Here is a 27,611-nt window from a genome sequence, read left to right on the forward strand (position 1 = left end):
AAACAGCCTGATGTGTACACAGCACTGGCTCCTTCTTAAGCTCGCCACTGGATGGGATTAACACTCACTGACAGTCAGCGGTAGTTACCTCTCAGGAGCAAAACTGTGTCCCTAGGTTAGGAAATCAGGATAAGGCTTTCCTCCTACCTCCCGTTTTTTTAACCTTTGATAATCTAGGGAGGATTTTTTTTTAATTGGTAAGTGTAAATGCAATGAATTGTACCAAAACGTGATCTGTGTGTGATGCTCTTGACTACCGAACCACTTCCAGAGTGAATAAACGGGGCTAACAGTAATGCAAGACAGAAGCCTTGAGGAATGTGGAAGAGGAGGTCTCGCTGGATCGCAGAAAGCTGTGCAACTGGTGCTTAGTGACTTCAGGACGGGTACAGACACCTCTTGTTTTTCACACTCTTGTGCTCTGCTGCAGTAGAAAGCTTTTGTTAACTTTCCTTTTCGTGCTGCTCGGAGGCAAATTCTACTTAGCAGCAAGCAGCAAAGATGGCAGGTGTTGGAAAAGTGGGGGCCTGCGAGCAAAGTGAAGCTGCACAGGAAGGCTGCTGCTTCCTGGGGGCCCGAAGCGCCGACCTGTGGGCTGCAGAGAGGAAAGGTGGCTTTTTGCACCAGCTCCGGTGGTCACCGGGTCCTTGCCAAGCTCTTCTAGCACACTAGGCTGGCAGAAAACTAACCTCAACAGAGAGAAGAAATATTTTGAGTAGGGAAGGGGCACGAGCAGTGCCCCTGTGCTTAGAGAGAAACTTCTTGGTTATCTTTCAAGACTCTATCAAACTTTATCCTTTACAATTTGTCGCTGTATCTCAAAAATATTTTTAAATGCTCCCAATAAATAAGGAACACTTGAAGTCCAATTTCATTTTAAGAGGAAGCAACCTGAACGGCAAAGGCTGGCAGGTTGGAAAGCTGTTTATTCTGCTTTAAAAAGGGAGCTCAGCGATGAGCAATCCAATTTGCCTTGAGAATTAAACGAAGGAAAAGACAGATCGCTATCAGCTGCAACTGATGGATTGCAAGTATATGAGAGATGCAAGGCTGTTAAGTACAAACTAAGTGGTTGTAGCACTAAGATGGTTGTGGGGTAAAAGTCTCCTGGTAAAAAAGCAAGTCTTTATCGAATATGCCTGTCTATTGCAGAAGAGTTACCCTGCAGTTCTCATTCAGACAGAATTTCTGCTGATGATTCTTCAGAGATGATAATTCAGATACTTGAGTATGAATGTGGTCGGATGTTTCCCAGTTTTTTGGGGTAGGGAGGGAATTGTTGGCTGTTTGGTTTTAGTCTTTTTTTTGCTCAACGTAAACAGTTTCACAACAAACACAGCTGAAAACCTGCATTATTACTGGTTACAGGGGGATAAGAATAAGCCTTCTCCTTCCTAAAAATGTTACCTGTTAAATGGAAAAAAAGTTGTAATCTTGAAACCTTCTTAATATTTTACTAATTGCCGTGCTTGCAGCAGGTGCCAGCTGACCATATTTACTGTATTAGCTTACTTAGGTGTAATCAGACAGGGTGGTACAGAAAAATGCTGCAACTCTTCCTGAGACCTTCACTTCTTGAACATGCTGTCGTACATCTTCACCAGTGTGGAAAGATATGTTCAGAGACTTCAAACTGTTGTGGAAGAAGAGACTTCTGTCCCGTGGTTACAGCAATGCCTGTAGATAGTAATGTCTGTGACTTGTGTACTGCACCATGAGGGTGAATTTTAACAGACTTGTTCTGAACTGTCTAGCTAGCCAACAAGGAAGACACAGTGTCAGAGTTGGTATCTCAGACAGGAGCTGCAATAAAATGCTTTGCCACCACGAATAAAACGTTGGGGAAGATAAAGTAGCAAGGGCAGTCTCAATGTTGGCATTTATGTCACTTCTGTAAACTCTTATGTGGAACTCACTGCAAGCTGGTTTTCAATTCAGTAGTTTTTCAGCTCTTAGTATTTTTCATAATACCTATTCTATTCTTAAAAAAAAAAAAAAAAAAAACTTACGCTGCTGAAAATATAATAAGCATAATGAGCTAACAGAGTAGGAGAAATGCAAAAATGAGCACAGTGGATGTGCAAATGGAGAGAAGCTTCTGTTGAGAGATGGAGCAAAGCTGAAGCCTGAAGGAAAGGAGGAAGGAAAGGACCATCCTTCCCACTCCACGTACCTGTCATATTCCAGTGTACGACACCGTAAAATGGGGAGAAAGCTTTGTAAGAGGCAGGAAGAGTGCTAACACCACTCTGGGTTGATGAGGGGAGAAAGTATCTCAGGTAAGATATCAAAATGTGAGAAAGCTTTAACGGTGATTTTTGGCAAAGACACGGGGAAGATGCAAGTTTTGCATCTTGATGTGCAAGCCCTGAGGTGGGGTGCTGAGTTACTAACCCCAGCCATGTGTCCTCTCACCTCTTACGCTCTGACACTTTGCTTTCAGGTTCGTGGAGGCGTTAGTTCAGCTAAGAATGAGCTCATACACGACGGCTTTCTAAAGTCGTGGACCAAACAATCAAATTCATTCTCGAAGAAGCAAGCCTGAAGGGGCTGATGAGAGTAGGATTGGATAGGTATCAATGATTTCATCTTCATTGTAAAAGAGTTTTCAAATCGATTCTTCAGTGACTTCACCTCGTTTGTTCGATTGAAGTATTCTCCATCATCACTACGTGTGATAATCCAAATGCAGGACACGCAATGTCTGTGCAAAGAATGACTTCCTTTTCTTTACGGAACAGATTCAAACATTCAGGTGTCTCCTACAAAGTGTGAATCACAGAGCTCACAGCTGGCAAGTGCTGCAAGGCTTGGGTACTGGTGCCAGGTGCAAGAAGCATAAAAGACAGCGTGCTTTGTGCTGTCTCAGGCAGTGCATTTCTTGACAAGCAGCATGGGATGCAAAAACAACTTCATGGCTTACAGCCTCACATGCTGCAGAGCCAGTCTTCACTGAATACAATGGATTTGGCCTCCTACTCCATCTGACTTGCCTCTGGCTTGAAATAGGTCATCATCTTTTCATTACGTTGCAAGGGAGTGCTTATTTGCAAAATTAATGCATGGTTATCCACAATGGGCAGATAGGAGCTGATATATTCCAGAATATCTGGAATATCTCCGGTCTTCTGTCTGTCTGTATCCATTTTAGCCTGTGTCAGCTTCTTTCCGTCAGCAGCACTAAAAGGAGAATCAAATCTAATCTCTTGTGATAAAGAATAACCTTAACCTAATGCTACCAGATAAGGCGGAAAAATTTATTTGAGGCTTTTTAGGAAAAAAATAAGGTTATCCCAGATATAAAGGAGTCATTACTTTTTTTTTTTTTTTTTTTTTTTTTTTTGGTGTAACTACAATGAAACGCTGCCTCAAATGACCATGCTGCTTCCCGTGGAAAGTGGCTGGACTTGCTTGTGGGCAATGCTGCAATCATTGCAGATGGACTTGAGAACGCATCAATATTTCTAGCAACTGGCTCTTAGGCTGGCACTGGTTTTTGCACTTCTGTGAGATATTTGGCAGTAACTTTATCGCATAAATCCCTTTATCCACATTTTATTTATGCTTTCACTAGAATGAGAAGAAAACTGGAGAAGCCTGCTGGTCACTAAGGAAGACCAGCACTATTTTTTTGTTGTTATGAGCATGCTTATGAGCACTCCACTGCCATGAAATTCCACACCTGGATGATGTGTATGATGGGGATGTGGTGTTGAGAGACTGTCCTGGCCCAAAGTCTTTAAAGCTGGCCTGGTGCACAGGATGCACACGTGGGTGAGGTGAGTTACCAGAACGTGCAGGTTTGAGAGGAGAAAAGGCAGGCAGGGACTGCTGGCGGTGCACGTGCAGCACGTACAGCGTCGTTCTTGTGAGGAGGAAGCCACGGGCGCTGTGGTGTGCAGAAGCAGGCCTTTTCAGGTCACACGAGGTAACTTGCACAGAGCACCACTTCTGAACTCCAATTAGGAAAAGGCTTACATCCCTTCAATTAAATTGCAGTAGTCGTAGATCCTGCATAATAGGATGCTATATGCTTTCATAGGGGTTGAGTATCAAGGGGAATCAGCTACCTAGATAAGGGATGCTCAGGACCACAAGCGACCCTATTTAACTCTTTTCGCTGATAGGAAACAGCAGAAGGTAGCTTCATGGAAGTAGTAAGAGCTGCTACTTAAAGAGGAACTGTGAGGCTTGGACGCTTGCCATGTCGTGTTCTGGTGCATACTAGATTAAGGAGAGAGTATGCTAGTCAATACTGGATTTGTGAGAGTTTTTTTCAGCTTGTCAGAAGACTTTTGATGAATATGGCACACGAAATAGGTTTTCCATTTCTGTGAGCAACAAGTAATGACTCAGTGCTGTGGTTGACGTTGATAAATTTCCTTCTGCCTTCAGTGTACTTTTAGCTGTGTGAGTAGCCTTTCTAAGGTAATAGAAATCCATGCAAAGTTTCCCTGCAAGATGCTCTTACTTTAGTGCTCAGGTGTACAGAAAGTAATTCAGGGCATCATTTCCAGCCGCTCTGGGCCATGCTGTCTTCCACTAGATTTAACTGCGGCTTCTTCAGGTAGAGAAATTTTTGCCGTAATCCAGCAGCTGGCAGTAAGTCTCAAATTTGTGGGTTTTTTTTTGTTTTTTTGTTTTTTTTCATTAGTCATTGAGTTTTTGCTCTTGTCATGGTATTAACATAACCAGAAGATTTCTGTCCTCTGAACTGTTCAAGGCTGTTTTTAGATTTTGTTGCTGCCACCTTCTAAGTAACATGCTTCTGCTGTGTGTGTTGCTGCTTTACTTCTTTAAATTCTATAGCTTCTCTGAAAGAAAGCAAGGTTGCTGTCATGGACACAAAATGGGAAATAATCTCTGAGCAATGAAGTTGCTTATTATCAATCTTCAAAAAAGTATTCGAAAAACCTCATCCAACAGGTTACTTTGTCAGGGAAGCACCTTCCCTCCCCACCATTGGCAGGCATTTAAGTGTAGTAAGTTTTTGGTGCTGGTTAAAGTGTAGTAAATGCTGAGGATGGCTTCTGTAGGTAGAATTGCCAGAATGAATAATAAAAGTTGCATTAAATAGTAATGAAACTTGTTTTCTGAAAGTAATCTTGAGGCATGCTTCCTTGGTTTGCCATGAATTTCCTGTGTACGCAGCCAGGTTAATAGCACGTTACCATTTGTACAGCAACTAAACATCTAAGACTCTTCTATTGAACAGGTTAATTGACATAGGGTATTGGTTCAAGCTTGTTCCCTTCACCAAGGATGTGGCTACCTCTTGCCAACTTGGGAAAACCGTTAGCAAAATGCAGAGATCTTCCTGTTTGCTGGTTAGCATTCCTAACTCCACATGATAAAGTGATTGTAAGTTGAGAAGCAAGTTGACTTCCCCAGTTGCCTTAAGTGAGTTTGCATCCAGAATGTTTGAACGTCATGCTCTTCATTTGGTGTCCCCTCACCCTTGGTGGTTCAGGTTACTTGTCCCTCAGCAAACTGCTTTTGCTTGAATGTAGCTTGGTGATGAAACCTTTGTTCTGTTTGTTCTGAAACTGGAGCTAGATAGGAATCAATCCTTAGTTTCTTTAGGGAATGGCTTACCTTTAATCTTAATGTTTACTGGCGGATAACCAATGTCTTAAGTGAGTGTAAGTAAGGTGATGCACAACATGGGAACTATATTTTGGAGTTTGTTTCTTCGTGAATATCTCAAGACTGGTAAGACTTGTTTTGATCCAGGTTGGGTTGGATCCTGTTCTTGGTATATACTATGGAATACTCTGGTGGTTGCATCTGCTTTTTAAAGAGAGAAGTTGTGATAACTTCCAGGTCCAGGCCCAGGCCCAGTCTTGAGGTTGTATATGTCATAATAATCCATGAAGTAGAGAAGAGTTAAACTGAAAGATGTAACAGAAGTCCTTATAAACCCTTTGGAAGAAGCAGTGTGGTGTTGTTTTGTTTGTTTGTTTTTTCCTATTCTGGGTCTGGTAACCCTGATTATTTTTTTTCAGGTAAATTATCTGAACAACAGTACCTGTGAAGAAGAGATTCTCCTCTTTCTTCCCTCTCTGCCCTATAAATTTCTGATTTTTGTTGGGTCTAAGTAGGTTCTTAAATCAGTGTAGCGTTATTGTTTGAAATTATTCGAGTTAGTGGTTCGGTGCCTTCTTAGGTGATAGCACTAGGATTCGTAATGCCATTTCCCTACAGTAATCTCAAAGTCGTGAAATGGGCTCTTTCAGGATGTTGTGACGAATAACTACCAACCTGAGTTGTTTCACAGTACAGTGCCATAAATCTTCTCTGTGCACTAGAGGTAAATGTTTCTTTCAGATCACATCCAAGGCCTGTAAGAAAACTTGTAAGGCACGGGAACGTGGAATTCACGGTATAGGAAGTACTTAAGATCGAGACGTTGTATTACCATGCAAATAGAACTGAGTCTGGATTACATGAATGTGTTGACGCAGATTACTTATGGCTTGATACAACTCCACTAAACTTGGTAGGGCTGTTGCAAGAAAAATGCTAAATATGGTTTTGATAAACATAAGAACCAAAACATTCCAAAAAGTTGCTTATACAGTCATTCCTGAATTTTGAAACCAAATTTACTTTTTCTCTGTTTACGAGGGAAGTAAAATGTGTCTTACTGACCATGAATGAGCAGGATAGCTTTGTGCACTTACTGATACTAAAATATTTTTATTATGGACTTTTGTTATTAAATATCTAGAAAATGTAATTTGTTTTGGTTTAGGGCTGATTCTATAGGCTCCCTAGGATTTAATTAAGTTAAAATATTTCATTTTCTATTTTAGGTGTGGAATATCAAACAGATGATTAAATTAACACAAGAACATATAGAAGCATTGCTAGACAAGTTTGGAGGAGAGCATAACCCACCATCAATATATTTAGAGGTAAGTTTGTGGACAAATGTGGCTAGGTCACTGGTATGTTATCTATCTTATATGAAGCATCTTGTGTTAAAAGTAAGAATACCTGTAGTAAGAGTATATCTCCCTTGTGGACTAGAAACCTAACTTTTTCTATTTGGAGACGGAAGGGGGCTGTGTGGAATTCCTCATACGCATCAGTAAGGGAGGATCAGTGGCATTTTTTAACAGTTAATGCTGGTGCAATTGAAATGTAAGGTGTCCTTTTTGGTGCAGGGGGAAAAATTGTGTATGTAGTTTTAAAAAAATAATAGTAATAATAATAATGAAAATAAAAAATATAACAAAGAATGCATTTTTAAGTGAATATATGCACATGGAACATAAGACTAACTTTTGCCTTTAAAGCAGTTGAATCCCCCTTCTTTTATCCTTTGAAATACAGTCATGTGGAATACAAAAACTGTTATTAGTAGAAGGGATCTTTCTTACAGAAATGCAAAGAATTGTAGGGTGGAGTAATATTTTAAAGCTGCGTTTAATTTGTAAGCTAATTAAAAATTAAATCTTTTTATTCTTTCATTACTCCTGATTCATGAAGTTGCGTAGATGCAGGACCATTAAGAAACTATAAAAGGACCACATGCATCAGTTGCATCTATTAGGAATTGAATAGGTATCGCTTGCTCCAAACCCTGCCCTTTTCTTGGGTCTTTCAAGTACTGAAATAACTGGAGGTCAACCAGTTTTCTTTTGTAGTCATTTTAATTGTGCTTGCTGCCTAATGGCACTGGGTAATTAAAAATAAAGATCTCATTATTTCAGGTATTTCTAGCTTTTATCTTACCATGTCAGAGCAGGGCGGTAACCTGATTGTACGAGTGTTGACATAATGTCCTTAACTGTTAAGGTCAAATGAGGCCCTCTGTAGTTCCTTTCTTGCTAATATGAAATGTAAGGATTGAATCAGTGTTAATCACTATTTTAACCACTCAGTGGCATATAAACATGCCAGTGTTTATATAAACTTGAACCGGTTCGTTCCAGATCTCTGTATTTAATATTGCTGAATCTATGTTGGTTTTATTAAATGATGAATCAAATTGCAATAATAATAAGCCTAATGCTTGCTAAGTCTGGATTTCAGGTCGTGAACTGTTTGGTTTGGTACAGCCATTTGTCACTTGCTTGTATGTAGATTAAAAGTGAGGTTCCTACATTGGAAGCTTTTAAATTATTCCATAGTTCATCGATAGGAAAGAGGCCATTTACAGGAGCAAATGTTTACCTAGAAATTATTGCAATAGTGTAAAAACTATGGTAAGTCTGGGATGCCTAGTGACTACAAAATATCAAGCTTAAAGTAGGTTTGTGAGTTTGCTGGTTCCACGTGCAGCTGAGACGTAACAGTAAGGTGGACTGGACTCATCTGTGTGCTATGCAAGCCCTGCTGGACAGGGCAGGGTGTTCTTCTGCCACACCAAGTTGTCCTGGGTCATGAAGAGAGTCTTATGACAAGTAATGCTGGTACTCTTTCAGATAAATTATCCCATAAGGGAGCGGGTCCTGTGAAAAAGAGCCCACCATCATTGAAATGAAGATCCTGAGGTTTTTTTCCCAGCTCTTTGCTAAGTGGTTCCTCTGCTTCCTTGGCTCAGGTACTTGCAGTACCAGTAGTGGCTAAGCCACTTGGAGTCCTTAACCCAAGAGGAAAATATTCTGGTTTTGCTGGATTCGTTTGCCATCCAGCTAGTAGACTGACTGTGGTTATGATGGAGTCCCATGAGTCCCAGAGCTGTGGTTAGTGTTTGGGAAGGGGAAGAGGTTGCAGCTGTGAGTCAAGAACCTAGAAAATGGGGTGAGAGAGAGGGAAACTTCCTCTTTGCGTGGTCATCAACCTGGATTAGATCACACTTGGATGGATTAATGGAACTGAATAGGATTATATGCTGCAAGCCAGTCACTTGTTTAGTTTTTAGATTTCCTTCAGTAGAACTGAAGTGTGAGGGAAAGAGAAGAAAGAAATGTATTACAACATACCTGATACGGTGAGAAGCAAGATTACTGGCAGCCCTTGATGATTCATTTCAATGCAGCAACAGTTATCTGGTGCGACCTTTCTGCACCTTTCTGGCTGTTTTTTTGGCTTGGTCCAGAACAAAAGCTGCTTTCCATTGTCCAAATTTACTTTGCAGGCATCTATCTGGATGTAGCTCGTCACTGCTGGAGCTAATGTTTTAACTTGCTGTATTCCTCTGCTTATCAGAAAAAGTGCTAGGACAGCCCTGGCCGCAACATGAAAGGACAAAGCTACATGCAACAAGCTGTGGATGTAGCGTGATAAAGTGGGGAAGGACATGTTTGCTTCTAGAAAATGCAGAACTAAGAAAATGCAGTAGTTTTGATATGCATAAAAAGAACAGGAAATTATGCAGAGTACGTGTGGGTAGCTTAAGCAGTTCAGTAGATAACTCATCCTTCTGACATCCGTTAGAAATAGCAAGCTACCTGTGTTCGGAGCCACTCTTGGGTCTCTTGCTCACTTTCCATACCTGGGCATTGTCATGTCTTCTGCGTGTGATTTCTGCCTTTTCCCAGGGCTTCAATGTAGGCCTTGACACCATGGTCTCCAGTATATGCTTGAATGGGAAGGCTATGCAATTTCAAGCTCTGTCCAGCCTCCTCTGACTTCTCATATTTTAATTGCTTTGCTGAAGTCTCATTTCTGGATGTAAAATGTGATATTGCCCTGTTTTTGCCAGAGTCTTTGTGGGTAAATTTGTTAGCCTGTTCCGGTGATGGTGTCAGCCTTTGCTTTCCTTCCTTCCACTGCTCTGATATGTCTTGCCTCTTCCATAAAAACTGAGCAACACTTAAGGACTTCTGTGGACTCTACCTGTTGATCACCTCTTGAGGGCTATCAGCAAGCATGTTGTCTGCTTTCCTTTGCAAAAGATGGAATTATCCAAAGCTAATTGCTAGGTAAGTACCTGCAGATGAACACTTATGCTTTCACTCCTGTTGCAAACATCTAGTTTATTGCTGTATTGCTTTCTACAAAACCGTGGCTTTTTGATATCTCCTGAAAGCTTGACGGCTATCCATCATCTGGTCTGAAGAGTTCAGTACCATAGCATTCGTTCAGTTCTTTTGTACTCTCATATGGCTTTATATCTTGCTTCTTGTGCCTCTTACCAAGTGCTGAAGTTCACAGGAAGGACTTGGAGCACCTGGTATACTGGCTGGTATTCTGTGTTACAGCTGCCTCTATGGATTTGTCAAGTAAAGTTGTGGTTGGGCCTGGCAACAAAATAGCATTTCAATTAAAAGCAATAAAAGAGATGGGAAGCATCCATAGGAAAGCTGAAGAAATAGACAAAAAATAAAATAAATCTGGAAATTGGCCATTCAGAGGATTTAGGAGAATTATTCTTGCATTGAATATAAAACCTACAGCTCATTTAAAAATAAAAATGAATTTATGCCTTAGTTACAGTTGCTTAAGAAGATATGAGCTAACAAGCTTTTGCTTCTGTGCTCATCTCAAAGAGCGAAGACAAAAATTTTGTGTGGCAGTTTTTTTTAATTCTGAGGGTGGGGTTCAACACGTCTTACACGAGAAGAATTTTAAAACTGACAGCTATTGTTGCAGCCATCACTTCAGGATTCATCAATTGACTGTGAAAGAAGACCAGGTGACTTGAAATATTGCAGATAATTGACATGTGCTATGTTGAGTTCAGCGTGTATTTATGCTTGCAAGAGGGGGTACTCAGATTCAGGGGCACCTCCCTGCCTTGATCCATCACTCCTCAGCAATGGCCTTAAAGAATTGACTCTTAGGCAAGTGGTGTAGGGCCCTCAAGCCTGTATGTGTTACCACTTCCAGCTGCCTAGAGTGGAAAAAGTAGTGTGAAACTCTAGGATATCACGTAACCTGTCTCCCTCCTGTCGGGACAGGAAAGGAGAGGCTGAGGAAGGAGAGTGAAGCTGCAGAGATGCTCCTGAGCATGCGTGTGAGATGCAGGGGTAGGAAACGAAGTGAACAGAAGAAAGAAAAGAACACTCGTCATTAACCATACAATTTTCTTCTAATTGCTGTAATTAGTAATAGCTTTGGGACTCTTATCAAGGCTCTCTAAAATGATTACAAGAAAAACCTCTGTTTGTTCTGGATGGAAGAAATAATTAATGTAGTAAGCATTGGCTGTGTTCAGATCTAAGTGTGGCTTCTGTATTGTAGCTAAAATCCTTTCTTAGGTCATCCCAGAACTTCTTCCTACCTCTGTGTGTGAGCATGCATCTCGGATCTAAGAGACCCCTGGAAACCACTGTTAAATATTTGAAATAACTGTTTGACTCAGTCGATGTAGAAATAGTATTAATAGCACTTCTCTTTTATTCTGGAGAAGAGGCTGCAGGGGCTCCTTGGTAGGTTTTACTACATTTTTGGAAGCACTCTGTATCACAGCAGCTGAAAACATCAATGATTTTTGTCTTCCCACATAATTTCTCACTGTGTTATATCTGTACTTGAAGTGCTGTTTCCCAAAATACACAGTTTGTGATTCACTGTGGAAAAACCCTTTTTCTGAAGATTTGTTAGAGCATTGTAAATAGTGGAAAACTTTACTGCAAGAAAAGTCAAGTACTATGGTACTGGGAAATCCTGGGATTCAGTTCGCAAAAACTGTTAAAATAAAAACTGTTAGAACAATACGCAAGGATTTATTTTATAATGGCCATCAAAATGAAACCTTTTTGTCTCTACCAACAAAGTACTGATGACAAGGATAACACAAGTTAGGGGTAGAAGGATAAAGGTCTGTGTATTTCAGTGCAACACTGGCAATAAATGCTGTCTGTGAACTCAAAATGGGTTGTACAGATGAAAACTGGCCAAAAGCGGTCAGCTTAAATTTATAAAGGAGAGATCATACTTAAGTAACTTAATCAGATTTGTTAGCCATTATAGACTCTTAATGACCGTTCAAGAAGCCTTATTTAAAATTCCAGAACGTGTTGTGTCCTTCTTGCCTAGCAGTCACGTGTACAAAGTAATCTGATGAATTCAGCTGAGAATTTCACTTAGCACTGTTAGCCCCTTAGTTCTGTTACTTAGCCCAGAGTTCTTCGCGTAGTGTGAGGCTGCCTCTTGCACCTGCTCTTTCCTTCATTTAACAGTACAAGAGCAAGCTGCCTGCTTTTAAATTTAGGCTCCATGCAAAATAAAGCAGTACAAATGCATGGCTGGAATGACAGTATCAAATCAAGTTTCAAAACTCAGCCAGCTTTTTGGTGTGCAGGAATCTTCCTTTTTCATAGTCTCACTGTTGGATGCTAATTAAAATGAGAATGATGTGGGTAGAGATGTTTGTCCCTAACTGCTGTGATTTTCTACTTTATACCTAATAGTCCAGGAAAACAGAATTTTATTCAGAGGCCTTGCTCTTGCCATTTTTTGAGAGTTCAGCTATTGAATTTCTGGAGAGTGTTTCGTTCCGTATTCCTGCATAACGAGAATCCATGCAGGAAGTCTAATTAATTAAAGAAGATTACCTCTTTGCTGACCTACAGCATGTTTTTGCAACAGCAGGCGCATACGGGCTGAAATGGATCAGAATGATTAATCTCAGCTTGGTTCAGACTCTTTGTGGTATTTCAAGAAATACTGATGCTGGGTACAGTCACCGGGAAACCTGGCGGCCCCTGGAGAGATTCAGGTTAACTTTCACCAGGCTCCTAACTGGTGTGGATCAAATATGTTGGACCAAAACTGGGGTGTCTCAAGTTAGACTGAGTACAGATTTAGGAGCCTTACTAAATGAAGAAATCCTGGTTTACGTTACTGTCTATCTTCAGCTCCCATTTAACTTAGTGGGATTTGCATTTGATCAACAGTCTAAAAGGTCAGACATCTTTTAAATAGCAACACAATCTGGGTTTCAGAGACGTGGAAGCTGTAATTTGGGCTTTTAAGAGCCTTGCAAAATATGGGTGGTACCTAAAATTTGATTGAGGAAGGGAGAGAGAATGATAAAAACCATTTGGTCCACTTGAGTTTAGGCTGGGTTCCCACCAGATGCAGTGGGGGACAGGGAGAAGGGGAAACCATAATCCAGTTTTGTCCCAGGTTTTAATTCTGAAAAAAAACATTCCACTTGTTATTTCTACTTTAGATGTTCTTAACAGAATGTATAGTCTGGTTATGGCCCAAGAAAGCAAATTTCAAATATAATATGAGTGATACGTAATAGAAAAACATGCGTGCCTTTGAGGAAATCCCTTGCTGGCAAGATGATGCTGACAGGACTGAGGTGGGACAGCTGTGTGCCTATTGCGGTTCTGTTGATTTTGGAGGTCACCACTAATTTTGTCAATGGGCTGCAATGCTTAAGGAGTAACTTCTTTTACTCTGCTGCCTGTGAGTGAGCAGCAACGTAGTATAGCCTGTCTGTACGTTGCATATAAGCACGCCAACTTGTAATGCTTTAAATGGACTTGGCAGCTTACCAGGCCTTTGTACGTTTTACTCGCAGTTAAAGCTTCAGGAGTGGTCTCATATGTATGAGTGCACGATATTCGTATGTACTGATATGCAATATGGTTAATTTTAACTTTTCCTTCTAGTTTAGATAGCCATAGAGTTATTTGCAGATTAGAAAGATGTGCCAGTTTGAATCTAGCATTCAGCTCCTTGAATAAATTTTTCCTTAACTTTGGGGAATGCTGCAAATTCACCCAAAATTGGGAGCCTTCTAGTGATAGGGCGGACAAACAAAGTTGATGTGGATAATATATGTTATTAAAGACACTTTGGTTTTGGCAATTGATAGACCCCCTGGAGGAGTGGACCATGGAAGCCCAGTGGTAGCAACAAGCACAGCAGGAAAGCTAAGTGCAGAGTTTTGTGCCTGGAACGGGATGGCTGGAGAGCAACTTCACTTTAAAATCCTTCATTTCATGAATTACTACAATGTTCAGCATAATCTTTATTTTTATGGTAGATATGATATGCTTTTTTTCTAAGTTTATATTTCAAATGCTAATGATGATAGAAATCAACCTTAGGGTTGACCAATAGGTCCTTGTCTGATTTTTGTAGCTGTTGATGTCTGCCAGCTAATGTGGCCATGGTCTATGGCATAGCCTTCTCCTAGGTGGGAATACCTTACCAAAGGCCACTTCTGCTGTCGTAACACTCCTTAAATTTAACTCTATGAGATAATTCTCGGCTTTGACTTGGTGCTGTCGTCTGTGTAAGGTCCGTGGGTGTTAGTCATCAGCTGAGACTGATGTACTTAATCTTTGTGAAAATGAGATTTCATTGGAGCTGTTCTGTTTCTGCTGCACCTACTATTGCAGCTTCTATATAGAAATATTTTTTTAAGAGGAAAAACATATCTAAAGTCTAATGGTAAATTTTTACTTCCATAGTGTTCTGTAATGGGATCTTCTGCTCTGACATTGAGAGCTTTTGCCTCCATAAAAAAAAATAGGTCTTTTCATGCAGAGTTTAATAGTATAGAATCTAAAGCCTGCAAGAGCTCCCAGTTTTTCGTGCTCAATGTTTATGCTTGTAAGATAAATCATTTGACTTTTGAGTTTGCATTAGTGACAGATTAAGCTGCCAGTGTAAACATTGTAGGATTGAGTATTTTGAAAGATGTGTAGTTTTGTGCAGGAACTAAGCCCACAAGTATCCGGAAGCAATGTAACGTTGCATATGTTAGTGCAAATAATATTTTGCAATGTTCATGAGAAAAGGAAGTAAGTATTTAGAAAAGTATTGGTGAAATGGTAACAGTTTATGATTCTTAATTTTTGTTTACTGAAAATAATTCTTGACACATGGAACTTTTACTGGAATTTACATGAAAAGTTGTTCCTGGAAGTAAGAGTGAGATGCTTATGGTACTGTACAGCCAAAAATGCCATTATTTATAATTGTGTAACTTTCAATTTACTTTTGACAGCAGAGTGAAAATGTTCTGGCCTAAAGTCATCAAGTTTGTGGTCTAATCATGAAACACTAGATACTTTCAGTTCTCAAAAGAAATAGCGAGCAGTTGTCAGTTTCTTGCAGCTTATGGCCATTTATTAAAAGATGGAACCTGTATGATTTAAATGGAATTGTAAAATGTAGTGTGTGTTTGCATCACTTGCATCTATGAGCAAGGTTATTTTTTCTCTTAAAATCAATATTTTTTCCAAATATGCACCCTGCAGCTTTTTGGTTAGTTCAGTTCTATAAATTTAAAGTGAAGCAAGTTATGCACAGAGAACTAGAGAAATACAAGTAAGGATGGATCTTTCCCTGAAGTAAATATCTTCTTTCACGTTGAAAACATATGCAGCCTGGCACAGTTCTCAGTCTTGCTGGAGAGCTAAGAAGAAAATTCTCTTCATTACTGTTTAGATGTTAAGTTTGAAAGATCTTATTCTCTGCAAAGGTCTAACACAGCTTTGTTTAACGCCAAAATGTTTATGTAGCATGAAGCACATGTTTCTTAACTGGTTCAAGCTTTTTGATTCAGAATTTTGAAGGCACCTACTAACTTGTATGCTGAAGAAGTAACACTGGTATTTGGATATAGATTGCGATGTTCTTGTTACAAATAAAGTTGATGGAAACAGATTTTAAAACAAAATATATACAGTTGCATATTTGTGTTCTATAACTTACCAGTAATGTTTATTGGCTATATTTATTTTAAAACTTCATGGACAAATTCAGTGTTGCTGACTTTTTTTTTTTAAAGGAATTTGGCCAGTGTGTAATTAGGATTTGTATAACCTTTACTTGGCAGAAAATCAAATTAATACCATACAGTTTAATTAAATATATATATATTTCAAACGATTGCTTCCATGTGGTTTTTGGGTGACTTTGTAACAGGGCAAAGTTGGTTGTGTTCTAACTGTAACAAATGTTTTTACCATCTGGAAAGAAAGGTTAGTACCAGAGGTGAAGAATGGTGAACAGTGAGCTAAGTACGTGGTCAGATTCAGGAAGCAAGAAGCAGGTTTCTGCTTTCTCTTAATTATTGCAGTAGACGTATTTTTCTGTTATTCCAAGAGAGTGCTGCATTTAGCTGTAGCACAATAATTTGGAAAGGCACCTGACAACACTCGTTGAAGATTGCTGTCCTTTAACGTAGTTCTGAATTATAGCAGATAGTGGAGGTGCTTTGAAACTAGGAGCTATGATTTCTTTTATCCACTTACCCATTTTATCGATTTTAAAATCAGTTATTTCAGAAAGTTTAACGTGAGTTTAAAGCCACTACTTCTTTTTCCTATTAAAAACTTTGACCAGATCATTTTGTACATTTTTTGGGGAAATTTGAACTAGTTCAGAATGCTCTTTGTTTCATGTTCATTCTGAATTTAGGCTTCTGTTTTTGTCTGAGGCTACTACATCATTAAAATAGCTGTTCTTCCTTCACAGGCCTATGAAGAGTACACCAGCAAACTAGATGCCCTACAGCAGAGAGAACAGCAGTTATTGGAATCCATGGGGAATGGAACTGATTTCTCTGTCTCCAGTTCAGCTTCAACAGACACAGTTGCATCATCTTCCTCCTCTAGCCTCTCAGTAGCAACTTCATCCCTTTCAGTTTATCAAAACCCTACTGATATGTCACGGAATAACCCTAAGTCTCCACAGAAGCCTATCGTTAGAGTCTTCCTGCCCAACAAGCAAAGGACTGTGGTAAGTCAATTTCTTTGTACATACTTAGAACCTCAGTAGTTCCTGTATTTCTGTTTGTCTTCGTTCAAAAGTTAATTCAGGAGCTGAAAAAATAACCCAGGTGGAAGTCAAAGAGGTGGCAAATCTGTTTGCGGTCTTCAGTACTCCATCATTTTGATGGGTTGGATATTTTCTACAGCATTAACACTATTATGCATTCTGCATTACTGCTATAGTAGACAACACTTTCAGGAGTTCCCTAAGAATGGAAATAACTCAAATATTTTCCAAAAAAAAAAAAAAGCTCTTTTAGATACATAGTGTACTGTACTGTTTTACAACAGGTAAGAGGGGGCAGAAAAATCTATTTCTTGTACTATGTAAAATTAGTGATTAGTTTAACAGGGCAAGATTAGGGAAAATAAATGTTTTCCGTCTTGTTGAAGTTACTAGCAGCAGTGAATGCTCTACAGCAAGCACCAAGCTAAGCACAGCTAAGTAGAGCTGTGCAGAATTGCTTGTTTTTCTGTTGTTTACCTCCCCACTCTCTGTGGTGAGTGCTTTGTGTTGGGACCCTGATGCTATCGGGTGCTGTATATAGAACTGACATGGGGAGGGACATTGCTTCTGTTAACAGGAGCCTGCAAGTATTTCTGTCGTAGCATTGCCTGCAAACTGCTCAAAACCTCTTGTTTATCAGTTTTGACAATGTTACTGTGATTCCTGGGATCATGGAAGAAGAGTTAACTTTTTGCAGGCTATCTAGCTGTCCTTTAGAGGCATGTGTTGTGTTGTTGTGTTTTTTTTTTTTTGTTACAAGCTGTCTACTGAAGAGCCTCAATATGTGCTTTTGAATAATACACTGACCAGTAAACTGATACATGACTGTATCTTGTCAGCAGTTGCTAGCATTTTTTTGGTGTTTTTTTTTTTTTTTTTGAAGTCTTCTCACTTAAAGGGGAGCCATGTTCCCAGTGGAAGTGGGAATTGAATGGATTGCACAGCCAGTGTCTGTGTGAAACTAGTGCTTTTTGTAGCAGTCAGTCAGGTATTGACTCTGACTGAACTGTGACAACCTATGGGATTTCTCTTACTAGCAAAGAGGAGAAAACACAAACTGAGTAGTACTGGACATGAGAAGCATGTCTTCTCCCTTCTCCTGCCACTTTACTTCCCTCCATCCCACGAAATGTAATTTAATGTAAATTACAACCTCTTTGTAGCACTGTGCAGATGCATAGTGTTAAGCAAGGTGATTTTGTTGCCTGCCTGTGAGGTATGGCTTGGCACCTAGTGCTGCCTACATTTGAAATTTGGAGAGAGGGGTACTGGATTTCAGAGTCACCCTGCTCTCTTCAGGTGTTCTGTCCCAGTTTGTCTAGCTGTTGTAGCCTCAGCTCCTGTGATCAAGCTGCCACAAGTTTTCTCCTTCTTTCCTGCAGTAGGTCATAGTATATCACTGCCTGCATTGTTCTGTGTGTTTCTTGTTACTCCATCTTATCTCTTCCTCTTCTCTAAGCCATATAGCATGTTTCCACTCTTACTTTTTCTCCTCACCGCAATATGCTTCTGCTGCTCCTTTCCCTCCCCTTTTAACTTCCTCTTCAATCCTTTTATTAGAGATGTTTTTAAGGCTTTTAGCAAGCCTGACCTCTGTTTTGCATTTAAAGGAATCATTTTGTATAAAGAAGAGCTTATGATTATGATTATGATTATGCAATACACTACAGCAAACGTGAAGGCAAGCATAATTGTTTTGATGTTTATAAACATGTGCTTCACCAGGTTTAAGTTAGGCTACAGGTAGGATCACCAGAGAAATTATGTTTGACTTTACTTGGTTGTGCAACCAGGGCACCTAAAAGAAAAGTTATTTCTGCATATGTAAATCTGATTACAGTTTAGGAAGAAGAGGTGACTGCATTTCTGTGTGAACGTGATACAGGAGGTAATTTGGGGCCAGTACAGAGCTATCTTGCCTCTGAGATAAGGTTGTGTGTGTGTTGCTGCCCCAGTCTAATCGAAGTAAAACAGGCTGCCTAAAGAACTTGAGGTTTAAGTAACAGTGGTGGATTAGCTTGGTATGCTCTAAGACACATGAAGCTGTGCTTCCCTAGACTATGATGTCTTCTCATTTTTATCTCTAAGCTTTGAGTTTTCGGTGGATGCTGTGATTCTGCAGTATTAGTCATGCTCATTAGGAGCTTGCAGACTTAATCACTCTGTCACAGACAAGCTGGTGTTCTTGACCTCGATCACTTGTCCAGCCTCTTGACTAAGAGGAAACTTTCTAGCTTGAGGATGTGCTGTCATTTGAAGGAGTTTGGACCAGAACTTAGTAATGGTCTGTGCTTGACAGCAGAGGAAAAGGAGTTCTTCTGACACTGAACCCAGATGCTTTTCCTGGTTATGGGATGCAAATGAGGTTCAAGTTGGGTGTATACTCAGGGAGAGGCTCTTGCTCTTATCTCCTGCTCTCTCCTGGAGTTTAATTACCATTTGCCTTCCCAGGGTAGGCCTGCAGCTTGGTTTCAGCTTGCTAAATGTGAGACACTAAGCACAGAACTTCAGGAAAATCTGTGGTCTTGTGCTGTGGTAGGATTAAAGAAAAGAAAAAAAAGGCTGTACTGACAAAAGAGGAAGAGGCACGTAAGTGGTGGAGGGAAAGTGCAAGTCCTCCTTAGGCTCAGATCTGGTGTAAGTGTGTCTGCAGGTGTGCGTGCACAAACAGATGTGTGCAGAAGCAGGGAGGGATGACCAGACAGAATTCTGCAGGTCCTTGTAGGGCACTGCTAGCAGATGGTGGCTAGATCTGAGGCGCGTAACCAGGCTTTGTCTGCTCAGAGCAGCCTCAGCAAGTCCTCCTTGGGTGGTGGAACAGATTTTAGACTGCGTTGTTTCCTGCCGGGTGTTTGCAGTGGAGAGGCTTAATCCTGCCTCATATGCTGTATAGCCAGGGGGAGGACAGCTCCCGTTCTGCTTGGAGCAACCCGTTTTTGCTTGAAACTGTTATTCTAAATACACAATTGGAAATACATGCTCAGGTCTGATCAGCAAATACTGCAAATTAATGATTCAGCTTTGTTTCAGGTAGAGAAATGACTATCATTCAGTTTTACACACTGCTTGGATCTAGTTAAGTTACTAAGTTAAGCTTTTATTAAATAGACATAGTCAACTGTCTCTTTCAGAGCTGGGAATTGGTGCTTATAGGAACTCTGAGTGTTGGGGGTTATTGGCCTTGGAGTTGAAGTTCATGTATCAAACTTGAAATGGTGCTTACGTCACTGAGAAAGTTAGGAATATCTTGTACGACAACTCTTAGTAAATACTGAAAGCGGAGCAACTATGGTGATCCTACACTTAGTCTGCTGGAAACTCAGGAAATTTCCTAAGCAAACCCACTTCAGAAGTAATTGCAGTTTGCAGTGCAGTTTGGACTGCAGGTAGCTGGGTGATAGGCTACCAGCCTAAAAACCATCCAGCCATTCTCTGTGAGTGCTGGGATTCCTTGCTGTAGTACTTCCTTCATTCTCCGAATGGTTGAAGAAGCTTTGCACACATCTTAATCTTCCAAACTAACACAACCTTAACTAGGACCTCTGGCTTTAAGAACAGACCTCTCATGTCTTTCTCGTGCCTATTAACAGAGGCATTTGCTCGGGGTTTTCAGATGTACAGAACAGCTTCAGGTGTGCTGGATTGAAGTAGGAAGGTGATTCCTTGTGAAAATATATGGTACCTACTGTTAGTGTGCCTCCACCCCAATCCCAATTCCATACATTCAGGCTCTGCCACCAATTACGTACCTAATTGTAGGACTGGGGACCCACTTCAGGAGTTGAGAGCTTCTGTCAGATACAAGACAGGCTTGTTTTTTTTTCAGCAGGGAGTACAACGATGCTGCTTAAACTGACTTTATAAAACCTGCCTGGTTGGTAATGGAGAGCCAACTTTGTTATTCGTATTTGATCATGTTCTGAAACAGTCCCAACTACTGCAGCAGCCTTCTGCTGTTCCTTTGGAGCTGCTAGACGTGCAGGAAATAGTGGGGTGAGCTGCTTACGTTCCTGCCCAGCAACTGCCTCGATACTTAAAATGTTTCTGTGTTTTTTGTTTATTAGTAGTACTGTTTATGTGGAAGATCAAGTAAATATATCTGTTTCACTTGGCTCCAGCTAGGAGTATAATGAGAGGTGGTGTGGTTTTAACCCTGGCAGGCAGCTGAGCACCACGCAGCTGCTCGCTCTCCCCAGGTGGGATGGAGAGAGAACTGGGAAGGTAAAAGTGCAAGAACTCATGGGCTGAGATAAGGACAGTTTATTAGATAAAGCAAAAGGTATGTGCACAAGCAAAGCAAACCAAGGAGTTCAGTCGCTGCCTCCCATCAGCAGGCAGGAGTTCAGCCACTGCCAGGGAAGCAGGGCTCAGCACGCGGGATGATTTCTTGGGAAGACAAACGCCAGCACCCCAAACATCCCCCCTTTCTCCTTCTTTACCCCAGCTTTGTTGCTGAGCATGACACCACATGGTGTGGGACATCCCTTGGCCAGCCGGGGCCAGCTGTCCTGGCTGTGTCCCCTCCCAGCTCCTGGTGCACCCCCAGCCCCTCGCTGGTGGGCAGCACGAGGAGCTGACGAATCCTTGGCTCTGTGTGAGCACTGCTCTACAACTGCTGAAACATAGGTATGTTATCAACACTATCTCCATCAAAATCCAAAATGCAGCATCTTATGAGCCTCTATGAGGAAAATTAACTCTATTTCAGCCAAAACTTTAACAAAAGAAAAATGATGGCATACAGAGAAACAAGGCCATGTTGACCTGTGTAAGTGTGTTGTGTATCTAATGTAAAGTTTCTTGGTGTCAGGATAAATCAGGGCGTTTGACAGAAAGGTTTTGGTAATGTGGGAGAGCCTTGAAGGTGCTTCATTGAAAGCCTAGCCAGTAAGTGGTGGAGCCTACTGCTGCTGATTAATTAGCAGATCAAGTTAGCATCTTGATTCAGCTGGAAACACGGCAGAATTAGGACTTCTTTGAAAGTAAAAACAAGTAGCTGGGTTGGTTAGTTGGAGGGGAATCAATGCATACGCGAGTGTCAGAAATAAGATTGTTTTCCTGTGTAGTCATCTTGGGAGGAGATGAAGTTTTCTTCTCTGAACAACCTCCCAGAAAAGTCAACAGATTGTTTGCTCTTCTCTGGGGAAAAGAAATGTCCATCCCCTATAATGCAGAGAGATAAATGTCTGAATTCAAGTCCTGCAAAGAAATATGCATACTTCCTCTGTTCTCAGTGGCGTGGCTCAACTTGTGTGTTAAATGTTTTCTGGAGAAGTGTTCTGCATGGGTGTGACCAGGATAGGTCTCTGTGGGTTTCTTGCTTGTTTTCTAGGCCAGAGAGAAGGATTTTGAAATAATACAAGTGCAAGATGGTACGAGCATTACCTGACATCGTCAGTTATTTTGTAGAACAAATCTCATGCTCTACCCAGACTATGGATGGGAGAATTTAGGGAAAATGAGTTCATTTGGGTCAGGAACCTAAATGGGTATTAGGTGCATAGTAACAAACCCCCAAGGGAGAGAGCTGTTGTGGGGGAGGAGGTAAGAATGCTGACCTTGACCTCAGGGGCTTTTTTTTGTTGTTGTTGTTTGGTGTTTTTTGAGCACCTGGGAAATGTAATCTTTTGCATGTCTTTGGGACTGCCAATTTTGAGCTGGTAAGCCTGGGATAAGGATGAAATCCCAGTTGCTAGGGCTGTTGCATGTTTTGCCTCCTTCTGTAAAAGCTGACAATATAAAGCTAAAATTACTTAGGAATTTCACTTAATGGATCACTTGGTTACTGTAGACTTTTAAGGTATTAGTAAGACTCTGGATAGGTTTTCTGTGGCCCATCAGTTCTGGCTTGCAGCAACGTGTTCTGAGACCTTGAATGGACTAAACACCTTCTGGATGCATCTGGAGTGCTTGGCAGCCCTGAAGGGATGACCCAAGTGTGCTTCTGTGAAGGGCCATAGAGGACCTACTGCAATATTCAGGACAGTAGCAAGTCTGGAAGAAGGATCTGTGGTTCTCAAGTTTGGCTTAGCTTGTGTAGTCAGTGCTGCGGCTGTGCAGACATGAGCTTGGCAGGTATGTTATATCACTGGCTGGGGCAGAAAGTATGCTGTAAGGGGCACTACAGGAAGAAAATGCAGCTTGGGCTAGGACCTAGCTGTGTGCTTAGTTCTGCATTGTCCTACAAGGAAGGATGGGCACGTGGACAACTCTTGTTTTCTCTGGCCTACACATTGCTCTTTGTTCCTTCCTGGTGGCTCCTTCAGTCCAACAGAACGCGTCACTACAGAGTGTCTTCTGGAACATGTAGGAACCGTGGGGCAGGCCTGAGCTCTGTCCAGCACAGTTTCCTCTTTCGGTGGTCACAGGTGGATGCCTATGGAAGAATGCAAGCACAGAGCAGGCACGTTTAATATTCTTCCAGCATCCTTTTGAATTTGAACTATTTGTCACTCAGGGATTTTGAGTTTGTGTTTTCTACTTGCTAACCTTCAGTCCAGTGTCCATTAAACCCTTGCTGTGGGTACTAGAAGTTTGTCTTATGCCCGCAGAATTCCTTACCATGATTGTATGCTGTGTGAACAACCATCTTTCTTTAGGCTTGGTCTTTGAACATGCTGAACGCTAGCTCTCTAGCTTTTGTAATTCATACTGGAGGAGAGAAAAGCTTTTGAGAAGAGCTGGTTAATACCAGGCCTTGGTACAACAACAAAGGGCTAAAACTAGTCCTAACTGCAGTTAGGAACAATATTAGGAGGTATCTGGCAGTGCAGTGAAGTCCAGTAGGGAAGAAGGGAACGTGGTTGGAGGGACTTTGAATGCAAGTACATTATGAAAAAATTTGTGTGTTTAATCAAACGCTTGTTTGGTTATATGTTCAGTCAAAGGAGTGAACTTGCTCGTATCTTAGCACTCCTGGCAGATCCTGATTGCCCAAGAGATCTCTTCCAGCTAAGTACTTCTGGTTTGCTAAGACAGTCTGAAGGTAAAGGAGCAGTCCTGAATGCCGTTATGCTGGACAACACCAAGTCAGAAAAATTGGTATTTGGGTGAGAGAAATGAAAGGCATCAGGTGGTGATGGTTCTTGCTCTTAACCTGTACGTGGCCTGTTGCTGCCTGCTGCACCCTACTAGCCCCCAGAGGAGATATCTGCTTCATGTCCTCCAGCCTTCTTGGTGGAGTAGTCTGAAGTGTGGTGAGCAGCTCCGAGTTTAGAGCTAGCCTTTTCTTCAGTGCCTGCTCTTTTTCCATGAGCGTGAGCAAGGAGTGGGTTTGGTTGTTCTGAATTTCAGTTCTGCCTCTAGTGGTCTGAATAGGGATAGTGAAACTATGCAAAGAAGAGTAGCAGGGGCTGCTCCTGCTGCCAGAAGGAAGCCTCCCTCAGCTGCCTGCCCATTCGGGATGGAATCAAGTCAGTGTGTGGTGGTTTGTTTATTTATTATTATTTTTTTTTAAACTGTGAGGTCTAAAAACGTGCCATGGCAGTTTCTAAACCTTATTACTTCAGTCCAAAGAAATTTCCTTTTCTGCTATGTTCAACTACAGAAGAATTTTTTGTTGTTGTTTAACAGTAATTAGAGATGGTGTAAAAACTCAGCATAAATTTGGGCCAGTACAGTTGATTCCACTTTATTATGTGCTGGCGTGCTGTATATAAGGCTCACAAGTATATATGTATTTAAAAGTTGATGGAAGTTCTTAAAATGCAAATGTGAGATTGAGTATTTTTAAAAGGGGAAATTTGTATTTTTAAGACTTTCAAGGTCCTGTTTAGCTTCTGTATGCTGTGCATGGGGACAATTCAGGTTTCTTACTCCTGTCACGCCTTTGTTAATTAGTACATCTTCCTTTTAATTAGAAAAGCAATCATGTGGTCTTCTCTGCAGTCATGAAGACTGGAAGAATCAGATATTTTTACCCTACCTAAATTCTTAGCATAAATTAATTCATCATGCATGCACAACTGGATTCCTTCAAATGTTAGTTTGTAAATCTGCTGTTCAGTGTGTTTCTTTTTGACTTAAGATTTTCATCTTACTTTCTGCAGTTCATGGTACGAGCTTGTGCCTCGAGCTTATAGAGTTGTAAGCACTGGATTTCTAGAGGCATTCAAGCTGTCCTACCAGTTTCACCTGTCAAGTTTAGGGAGAATTCAGAGAGGGGATGTTCAGGCAGCTGAATAACTAGTTTCTTCCTTTTAATTACACACCTGGTTTAATGTGATTAGGTTCTTCTAATCTAAAACAATTACAAATTCCCATGCCATATCAAATGCTCCAAAAATGGGGTTTATGTAGCCTGTGCCAATGAGTGCTTTCTGAATGTATCTGTATGCTTTGGGATTTTATGCATTATATGAAGAAACTGGGAGAATGGATCACTGACTTTCAAGTAAACTTTACTGTGTTGTTTTTTGTCTCTTTAATTGTTGTGTCGTCAGGGAGTACTATTGTCCTACCTATCCCATTGCTGAAAGGCAAAATCAAATGAGAGACTAAATTGCCAATTTTCATTGGGAAGAAATTTAACTATGGAAGACTTCTCCTTTAGAATGTTAATAAGCAAACAATTTCACTGCAGAAAAGGAGTTGTACAATGAAATGGACTTCACAGCCAGCATGAGTAAGTCCTTCATATCTAAGAAAGCCTGGAGAATGCACCTTCAGAGGTGTGCAAGGAACCAAGGTGCAATACCAGATGTCACTTGGTCTAGCTGGGATGGAGTTCATTTTCTTGATAGCAGCCTATATGGTGCTGTGCTTGATGCTGGTGGCCAAAACAACATTGGAAACACGTGGATGCTTCAGCTGTTGCTGAGCAGTGCTTGCACAGTGCTCAAGCCACCTTCCCTGTTTCCTGCTCTGCCCCCATAGCAAGTAGGCTGGGGGTGGGCAAGGGCCTGGAAGAGGCCACGGCTGGGACAGCTAACTCAAATTGACTGAGGAGATGCTCCAAGCCATATAATATGCTCTGTAAGGGAACTGGGAGGAGTTTGTCCCAAGTGGCTGTTGCTCAGGGACTGACTGGGTATTGATCTGCTTGTGGTGGGTGATTGCTTCTGTATCACCTGGGGAAAAAGTTTGTTTTTTTTCCCTTCACTTTATTTAAACCATCTTTATCTTGACGGTCATGGCCTTGACGAAGACCATGAGTTTTCTTGCTTTTACCCTTCTAGTTCTGTTCCCCAGTTCTGTCTGGGATGGGTGAGCAAGCGGCTGTGTTGCTTGGCTGCCTGCTGGGGTTAACCCACCAAATAAAATAAACTGTTGGATAAATTCAAAGTAGTATGTGTTAGGAGGCAAGTAATTTAATCCTCTTCAATTTTATTGACAAGCAGCCTTAGATCGCAAAGACAAGCGATATGGAAAGCTTGCCATTATAAAATCGATGGCCTGTCATCTGAAGTGCCTTACGCAACATTGATCGCTGCTTTTTAAGGGTGTTCCTCAAGCACGGGTCGCTCAGCGAGTGCAGTGACTGTTGAATGAAAGGCCAGTTATGGAATTAAGATTTCGTATTTTAAGAGATGGGAAGTCTGTCTGCACAAAGTAAATCAATGATACAGAAAACGCTGTTTGGAGTGTGTATCTCAGCTTATAATGCGGTAGACAGGGACTTAGTGAAACGGAATGAAGATCACAAATCTGAAAATAATCACAAATATTTCAGTTCTGTGTCTGGTAAATCGTGCTTCGACACGTGGCCTCTTGTGTCATCTAAGCAAACTAATCAACCAAAGCTTTAATATTTCTAGGGAAAGCGTATACTACCTGGATTTGAATGTACTTGTTTTTAGGATCATTTACAATCCTTTTAGAAAAGGGTGTGAATCGTAAGCCTTTCATGGTACAATTTCTTGCCATTATCTTTAAAGTATTTAGAGTGTGATTGTCTGAGACAGGGTATTACTCCAAGCTCAGGACTTGACCTGTTACACTTAATTAAACTATTTTGTAACTTTAAAAGAGATGCATTAGAAGTTTGGGGTTTGAGCTGGTTTTTCATCACTTCAACAGAAACCTCAAGTTTTTTGAGTTTGCTCATAGTGCAGCTATGGATATTTTCCTAGATGAGCAGTTCTCTTCTCTGAAGTCTAACCCCTCTTTTCCAAACTTTTTTTTATTAGTGGGTCACTGTCAGCCTTCACAACGTCTGGCATTGGCATCCAGCCCTAGCTTTTAAGACAGTGATCCAGCAGTCTGCTATGAATCTGCCACGATCTTATAGCAAGTGTTCCTCTGAACATGGTTTGGGATCTATTTTTCAAAAGCTTGAACAATTGATTGTTGAAGGCTGCTGTTGTGTAAACATGCTAGGTTTGCTCCAGTGTGGTTTAGGGACGGTGTATTCCTGTTCAAATGTTTCGGTGATATGTATCAGTCCCCTGTGTTCTACAAACGAGTACTTTTTAATGGCATTAGCGATGCGGGTGCTGGTAACAGATGTCTCCAAGTTAAATGGGATGCATTTGATGGAACGGTAACAGCTTTGTAAAACGGGTAAGTTCTGTTCAATTTGCCTTGGAAACAATATTCTGTGCAATGCAGTTGTCTCCCATTTGTCTTATCTACTTAATGCGTTTAAGAATATAAACTCTTTTTCTACAGAAGTTGGTCAGAGCACCATGCCCTGAAATCCAGAACAGCTGCCTGAAAGCTGTATTTTTCATTTCATAGATGTTGTCATGTTCAGTGTCATCATATGTAAGATAGGAAAATAAATGAGGATCTCAAGCTTGGATTTTTATTTATTTGACACAAAAATAGTTTGGTTTATTTCTCCCCTAACACAGTTGAATTCTGTGAGCACATGGTTGGCATTTTTAGTCATATAGATGGGCACCAGGGAAAATAAAGCGTGATCCTTCAAGGTGAAGTAAGTAAACAAGCACTTTGAAGTGATATTTCAAAACCAAGTATGAAATATTCTAGCTGTTGTGCCCAGTGCTCTGATTGTTGAGAAT

The 27,611-nt window shown here is 40.9% G+C and overlaps 1 protein-coding gene across 1 annotated transcript in view; it reads left to right on the top strand.

The window, feature by feature from the left end:
- Positions 1-27,611, top strand: part of BRAF (B-Raf proto-oncogene, serine/threonine kinase) — an 84,596-nt gene that overhangs the window by 7,353 nt on the left and 49,632 nt on the right. Inside the window, exons 2-3 of the mRNA XM_084505348.1 lie at positions 6,816-6,917; positions 16,345-16,608. Of these exons, the coding sequence (XP_084361474.1) occupies positions 6,816-6,917; positions 16,345-16,608 (366 nt within the window). The remainder of the gene's footprint in view (positions 1-6,815; positions 6,918-16,344; positions 16,609-27,611) is intronic.

Source organism: Aythya ferina (assembly GCF_964211825.1).
Source record: "Aythya ferina genome assembly, chromosome: 1".
Classification (NCBI taxonomy): Eukaryota; Metazoa; Chordata; class Aves; order Anseriformes; family Anatidae; genus Aythya; species Aythya ferina.